General features: G+C 23.0%; 1 protein-coding gene across 1 annotated transcript; it reads right to left on the bottom strand.

Annotated features, from left to right (window-relative positions):
* Positions 1–4,362: 4,362 nt before the first annotated feature.
* Positions 4,363–7,564, bottom strand: LOC145845494 (uncharacterized). The gene is made up of 6 exons (XM_082952730.1): positions 7,500–7,564; positions 6,739–6,818; positions 6,384–6,482; positions 5,865–6,089; positions 5,305–5,418; positions 4,363–4,964 (listed from the first exon to the last, which is right to left on the bottom strand). Exons 1-6 carry the CDS (start codon positions 7,543–7,545, stop codon positions 4,866–4,868), a joined length of 663 nt encoding a protein of 220 aa, XP_082808856.1. The 5' UTR covers positions 7,546–7,564; the 3' UTR covers positions 4,363–4,865.
* Between the last annotated feature and the right edge of the window lie 1,058 nt (positions 7,565–8,622).

The following is an 8,622-nucleotide window of genomic DNA, read 5'->3' as shown; positions in this document are numbered from 1 at the left end:
TTTTTTAATTTAAGCACAAAAACTTTTTTTTTAGTTATCATAAGTTTAATTATTTCACCGATAAAGATAGACATAAGAATAAAGACATTTAGTTAGTATGCTTTTGTAAAGACGTAACCATTTAGTAAAAATTAAGAAGTTTTTAATATTTTAAGTAATTTACATAATTATGATTTTCAAAGGATTATATTATTTTAAGTAATTTTTTAGAATTAAAAACAACTAATAATTATGTAGTAAAACAATTCAACGTCTACAAAATAATTGACATTTTGCGACTTATAAAGAAATATAAGCTATGTAAACCAAAAAGCTATTCAAAAGCTAAACTGAATAATTTTTGTAGTAATTTTTATTTATCATAAGTGAAAATAACATCATTTTTGATAAACTTAAGTTCTATTGCTTATTTTTTGTCTTACACTTCATGATTATAGGTTAGTATGTGGTATAAAAAGAATTTATACTTCAACAAATAATATTTACAAAATCAGTAAAAAACTTCAACTAAAGTATTGCTACAATCTATAGTTAAGATATCTTGCAAAAAAATCTGGTAAAACTTACAACTTCACCTCATGATTTTTTTGAACTATACTGCAAGGTCTGTAGGTCTAAATAAAAATTTATATAAAAATAAAATTGTACATTATTTTGTGCACTATATTGTATGCAGTATACTTAAAATAGTAAAGTTTTACAGAGATCAGTGTTTTTTATTTAAACCCTGCTAATCTATCGAATATTAAATTTAACTTTTTTTTATAATAAAAAAGAATTTATTATATAAAAAAATAATTATCGTTCAAAATTTCTATTTAAAGTCATTGACTTTCAGATAATGGAAGCAGTTTAAGCAGCCTTTAATAATTAAGGGGCAAATATTCCTAGAAGAATAATTTGTCTTATCTATAAGATTTTAACTGTAAACTTTGCAGTTTTAAATAATTAAGTTTTATAGATCATCTGTTGAGGTACTTAAGTTAAATAATAGTATTTTAAATAGATTTTCAATAATTTAAACCAAAGTTTTTTTAGATATATTAGGTATAACAAAAAATTAAAAAAATATTTTGGCTTATTAAATAGTTCAAAATATTAATTGAAAACTAGTATACAGAAAATATTTAAAACTTTAGTTTTTTTTTAACTTTCACTTAACAACACTAGTTTATGATGGTTTTTTTTCTGTTTAGTTAAAACTAATAAGTCTTATGTTCAAAAAGTCTTATGGTCAGAACATTATTTTATTAAAGCTAACAATTTTGAATTATCAGTAGTGATTTAAGCAATGATTTAAATAGAATTTGGTCTGTTATAGAGAAATAAAATGTTACATTTTAAAAAAGATCCTTACACAATAATACTTTATTGTTTAATTGTAAAAACACCTTTGATCATCGATACAACTACCATAAGTTTATTAGCGGTAGCTATTTATTATTCCAGGCAACATGAAATTAATTGTAGTTTAAATACGATTACGTTGTTTTGCAAAACAAACATAATGATTTATAATTTACAAAGCCCACTGAAGTTGTTTTATTGTTTATGAAAAACTAGTAACTTGTTTTATAAAAAAAAAAGTTGAAAGAATTGTAATTACAAATTTATTGACTTTAAATTAAATTATAGTTTTAAAAAATAAACGATGAGCGAACAATTAAAATATAGTTTAGATATTTTTGTTTTGATTCAAGTAAAAATACAAAACACTGAAAGTTTAACTTTAATAGTGTTATATTTAATTTTAAGTAACAATATTTTTTTTACACTTTTGCAATCAAAATGTTAGCATATACTTATTTTGCATATATTATTGCTTACGAAGTGTTTAATGGTTAGTTTAATAAAATCTTGAACTAAAGTCAAAATGCTTACTATTAATGTTAAAACTCAAAACAAAACCTAATATTTATAAAATTATGCTGCTATGACTAAAAACTTTAAAGCTGAACTTTATCAAAAAAAAAAACAATCTAATAATCTTTTTTTTCAGACTGTTTATACATTAATTTATATTGTAGAATGTTTGTGTATAACCACTATATAAAATAATTTAAATAAATAAGTAAAATTCATGGGAAATATTAATTTTTATAAAAAAGTATTTTATTAATTGTTTAAGCAAAACAAAATGGATATTTTAAAAAGTGGTGTTTACTTATATTACAAATGGTAATTATGACTTTTTGGTAAATTTAAAACTAATGATTATTGAAGTACAAAAGTTTGAAAAAAAATATAAACAATCCTATTAAATAACATTTACAAACTAATTTGATTATTAGATCTAGTTATAAATTTTGTTCTATTATTCCATAATATGCATAATATAACAGTATAAATCTATAGCCAAAAACATTTACTAATTTAAGGTTAGTTTACCACATAGTTACTTATTTATTATACATAATACAACAAAAAATACTGAAGTGCGATAATAAAGTTTTAATTTTAAGTAAAGAACACTTAGATAAAATCTGTAATACAACAAAAATCTCTGCGATTTGAAGCAGTTTTAGTATGTCAAAAGTATTTAAAATTTTAGTAGCACAGTGACAAATGAGAATTATAAAACAAGTTTCATGATTATTATTATTATAGTTTATTAAACGACATGAAAAGCGCTGAAAATTTGGTCATAGTACCTGGTGCTCAAAAAAACCTTTCGGATATCAAGTTGCACACTACTTGGATACCTTTTAACGTCGTGTCCAGAACCAATAATTTAGAAAGAAATTCACTTTTAGGCTGACTTGAATTTTATACTGCTGCTTAAACGTAAGTTTATCAAACTACTTTGTTACAATTTAATTTTTTTGACAAAGAATAGTCATAGTTGAGGTTTATATTTGTAAGATACTTGTTTACAGATGCTTAACTAGAGTTTTGTCTAATTGTTAGTAGGTTGCTTAATTTAAAACAATTTTAAAATATATTAATGACAGCTTTTTTCAACATGGCTGAACAAATACCTAAGTATTTTGAATAAAGTTTATCAACTAGTAAAGTTTTGATACATGTAGTCTAGTCGCAATATTAAAAGTATTTAGAGTTATATGTAATTAAAATTCAACAATATTTTTAATTACACATGTAAGTCATAATTAAAATGTAGAACAAGCGTAAATGGTATTAAACTTGAACAAGTGAAATGAATGTTTTAAGTAATACAGATGAAAAACGTTCTGACAAAGAATCTTTAGGCTTGTTTGGATTTTTATTACTTTAACATTAATTACGTGTAACTTTCAATACGCTGTATATAAAAATATCCTAAAGTTTACTGAAAGTTAATAATGTTATAAATTCAAAACAATACTGTTTTATAACAATATTTTTATTAAAAAAGAACTTCTTTTATTCAAAATTTTTAAGAATGGAACGCTACCATTAAAAAAAAGTAAATTAAAATTAGCGTGGAAGTCTAAAAAAATGTTTTAAAACGGTTACGGACTTATAAAAAATAACAAAAATAAAGAAAATTTATAGCAAAACGTTTTATGCGATACAATTTTACAGTTAGTAAAAATAGCTTGATGTTTCGTATTCAAATAGCATTACAAAGAGTTTAAAATGAATTAATTAACATTTAAAAAATTGTTTTTATAATAAATATAAAAAAAACTAGAACTATCTTTAAGCTTGTCCTTTCTATACAAACTGTAATTAGATTTTGGAATTTTTAAAGAAACTAGATTTTAGTTAGACCTCATATGTCTATGTGCTAATACTAAATGGTAAACTTTATATTTGCTCGTCAGTATTTTTCAACTTTAAATTTCATTAGTATTTTTGTATATAACGTAATATGTACTTAAAAACTTTGTATGACTTTGTTTTATTATAATCTGATAAGAAAAAACTTAAAATAAGATTCTTCATCATTTATGATAGAAACTTATTAAAAACGTTTTAACTTTAAATCTTACTTTGGTCAATAATTCTAAGGAAAGTTTTTAGGTTGCGACATTTCAATGTTTTTTAAACTTAGATGTCAAACTAAAACCGATGTCCAAAGTTTTACATGTAGCAGACGCCAAAACATAACTTAAATTAGAATTAAAAAAAAACAAAATAAATTGGTTTAAATAATTTTTCAAATTAAAGAGTTTTTATACAAAATAAAAAATCTAATCAGTAAGTTACTTAAAATATTAAAATATACAAAAGTTAAATTTGAATAAAATAGAATAAATTCTCTGAACAAAAATAGTAAGTTTATAACATTTTCTTATATCTAAATCACTTTAGTGTTTTACTTAATAAAGTGTGATTATACTTATACGTATTTTTAATTTATTTTGCAACAACGAACTACACGATTTAAAAATTTAGAAGTATAGTACGACATATAAAACAATAAACTATTTATCTAGTACAGTTCAACTTCTTTGTGAAAATAAAGAATCTAAGATTAAACAAACTTTTTTCGGAATAATGATGTTAAAGAATATAAAAATATTTTTTTTGTTTATAAAAACTTGTTTGTTTACATGGATTAAATAATCAAGACGTTGACGTGTTTAAATGATTTCACTTTTGATTAATTTAACTAAAGTTAAGAAGTTTGTCTGTAAGTTGGTTCTTTTTTTTATTAGATTTCACAAAACTACTGGTTAACCGCTATTTTTTTTTTAATATTCAAAGCTCGTTACAACGTGAGTTTACATTTATAAAACATTAAAGTCTCAATATTAAAAAAAAACCATCCTTTCGTTTTATTTAAGTTTGTATGCTATTATTTCAAAATAAAAACAGACACTTTAGTTGAAGTTTGTAGGAAGTTTAATCAAAACAATTGTACAGCACATTGAAACGTTTAGAATTTAAGCTTTTATAACAACTGAAATGTCTTAAGGTTAAATTGACATATAGCTATAAGCACCTTTGAATTCTAATTTTCCGTCCCTGCCTCTGAATATGAGGGCGTGGCTGTAATCATATTTACCTTCCGCAAACTGTTTTGTTGTTTTATTTTGTGTATTAGAACTTTATAAGTTTAAATATTTAAATTAAATTGGTTTAGTGTAACAAGTTTTTACTTAGCTATATTTATTAAAGTTAATATTGTTAATCGGATAAGTATCTAAGCTTAAAACTTGTAAAATTTAAGAAAAAAAGTATTTAATGTTTACTTACATACTTAAAATTAAACTGCATTTGATTTGAAACGATTAAAAGTTGTTTTTTTTTCATATTTTTGATATTTTTAGCCCCTTTTGTATGTTGTATTAAATATTCAATAAAAAATGAGCAATAAAATACTACATTCTATATTTAAATGTTAATCTTACTAACTCCTATTTCAAAGAACATTCCTTTTTCGGCTTTCTGTGTTCGATATTCATTTGCTTTAAATGCATAACTTTCATAACTTTCATATCCTAAATCTTTGTTTATTTCATCTTTGAACTGTATTTAAATTATCATTTTATTTTGATAATTTTGCATTACAAGCTTTAACGTATAACTTAATTTATTCTTAGAAAGGTTTCCAATTTATTTTTATTTTCGTAGACGTTTACATGTAATTTAATATTTTGGATAATTTTAAGATAATAAAAAGTTTTAAGTTTAACATTTTCGTTTTATTAAAACAAAAATGCAATGATATCAAAGTTTTGTTCTATATTAACTAAAACAACTTTTTTAAATCAAAGTGATAAAATTTTAAGATAGAATAAAAATTAAAAAGGATTATTTTTTGAATGCTAAACTTTTTTCAAGTTTTGTAGCGCAAAAACTTACATATGTCAAATTAAATTGGTTATTATACTAATGTGACAGGTCTTTTTCTATTTTTATAAAAACTAATCTCTAAATATAAAGTATGTGCAATTTTTATTAAAAACCATCACCTGGTCCAACATGTTTTGGACTTTCTTGTTGGGCTTCTTATACACACCGAAATTGTTTGGATTGAAAAACATGCTTTCTTTAAAAACCGGCAACCTCTTTACCTTAGGTGGTTTCAGTACAACTAGATCATTTCTGCTCCCCATGAAGCCCATGAACCTCGCTTGCCCTTCCATCAGCGGCTTGAAAACTTTGATCGTCACAAACTCATCGTCGTCAACTTGCAGCTAAAATTTTAAACATTTTTTTGGTATTTTCATGAAAAAAAAAGTTGCTCTAAATAAAGCAGCTAAAAAAATCAATCGAACGTTTTTTTGAGCTGTTAAATGCGGTTTTTGTTTAGTAAAAATATTACTTTAATTCTAAATCGCCAATCTTGACAAAAAAACACAAAAAAGAAGTTGCTTTGAATTACGAAGTGAATGAAACAGGAGAATTTTTTTTTCAAGTTGTAAGTTATAGTTTTATTCAAAATTGTAATAATTTTTGAAATTGATTTAAATAAGAAAAAGCAAAATCACTTTAATTCTGTAGTTAGTCCCGGCAACAACTTGTTCTTCAAATTCAATAGCTTTGTACATTGTCCTACCTCCGTACCTCTTTTGCACTCTGCACTTGACCTTGTGTACACGTTTGAAATTAATCAATGTTTTAATTAATAATTGAGTCTATGCTGTTAAATTTCATAAAAAAAACTGTTATTGATTAAACGTTTTTACAACTTTATTTAAATCAATAGATTATTCTATTACTGTTGTTTATTAAAGTTTTTTGCTACCTCAAAACTATAAGCTAAAATAATTTAACTAGTTTCGACGTATTAAAATCACAATAAGTAACATAATAAGATTAAACAAAATATGATTTATTTTTTACCTCATCAGCGATTTTTTGAATATAACCGTCCGCAACTTTCACCTCACTAAATCCGCCAGTGATACTCAGACATTCAGAAGCTTGAAAACATAAATGTAGGTTTAATTTTTAAATATTTACAGTGTATGTAATATCAATTTTTAAAGTAGCTTAAGTGGTTATTTTAAGACAATAAATAATACGCTTACCAATATTAGGTTATTAAAAGTATACTTAGCGTAACTTTATGTTTATACTTTTTGTTTATTCTTTAGAATTTTTAAACGTAAGTGATATACGTTTAACTACTTACATCGCTTTTGGCTAGCTTTTTTTAAATTCTAAAGTGTAGTTTAATTTTTTTTATAAAAAAAAGTAAGATACATTACGTTAATATACTTTCCATGAAAGAAAGTATTCAGGCAAAAAAGACATATTTAATTCCTAAATTAAGATTAAAAATATTATCTACCAATAAATTTTTTCAATTTTTATAAAACTTGCAATCGTAGTTAACCAATCGTTATAAAAGCTTGAATTTTTAATTCGACTACATCGAATGATAAGTTTTAAACACATTTTAAAAGATGCACCAATTCATTTGTTTAACAAGAAGTACAAATTTAAAAACAAAAAAATGCAAATTTTTTAATAATTTTAATTATTATTGACTAAATATAATTCAAACTTTGTAAATTATTTATGTATTTATTTGTAAGAAATAATTCAATATTTTCTTTAAGTTGTTACCTTTAATCTATAAAGTTTACAAATTAACTTACCTTTCAGAAGCAGTCCAAAACTGCATAACATCAAACAAATTTTCATGTCGTTTTATGAAACAGCTGCAATAAAAAAAAGTTTTTAATTTTCTTGCTCGAAAATGTTTATCAACATTTCAAACGCTTTTAGGATTTTAATGTTTCATTTAAAGTTATTCTCACAACTACGAAGCGTAAAGAAAAAATGTGAAAAACATTTTTTAAAACAACGAAAAAAATTCAAAGTTTTCAAACCATTCAAGTCTAATTTATGTTTTGTTTAGTTGTTGTTTTAGTTTTAAAAGAATAAAAGCATCAGTGATATATATTTAAAATAAAAATCCTAAGGGCAGAACGTTACATAAAGAAGAAGGTAATTGTATCCAAATTTATAGGTGGATGGTTTTTAAGGTTAAACCCGATAGGATTACGGAAATTTGCAAAACAAACAAATTCGTGTATTTATTATAACAAATATTACGCAATAGAGTCTTACAGTTAATCGAAGTTGATATAATGTTTTGAGTTAAGACAGACTTCATTTTTAAAGTTGTTACGTTAAAGTTAAAAGAAATATACCAAAAAATCTCTACTAGAATTTAAGTTTTTATAAAAATATAACATTTTTGTACTCATAAAAAAGTCAAACGATTTCACATGAGTGTTTAAAGTATAAAAGTATTAAAGTTTATCTTTTCAGTCTACACGCTAAAAATGCTTTTTTAAATACTTTTATACTAACAGGTTTCTAAACTTTTAACACATGTATATATTATATATAAAACTTTAATAGTTTAGTATTTAAAATGTCTTTCTGTAGCTTAAAAAAAAGAACAATAAAGAATATTTAACATTTATGGTATAAGGCTATTTTTCAATATAATTATTTTAATTTGAATATGTTTAAATGTTAAGTGGTTTTAAGAAAGTCTACGTAAGATGACTTTTTAAAATTTTATACCAAAATGACTAAAAACATTCATAACATTTGACAAAAAACAAATTCTTAAAAATAAGACTAATCAACTTCGTTAACTTTTTATTTACGAAATTATATGCTATTTGCTTTAAAATTTTATTTTCAGAAATCTCTAGTCGATGGAGTTAATTAAAAAATATTTTTTTAAGAAAAGTGATCTTTTGA

This window comes from Thalia democratica, chromosome 1 (genome assembly GCF_965202585.1).
Source record: "Thalia democratica chromosome 1, ktThaDemo2.hap1.1, whole genome shotgun sequence".
NCBI classification, from domain to species: domain Eukaryota; kingdom Metazoa; phylum Chordata; class Thaliacea; order Salpida; family Salpidae; genus Thalia; species Thalia democratica.
Note: the sequence above shows the minus strand (reverse complement) of the source record. Positions and strands in the feature narration are given on the sequence as shown.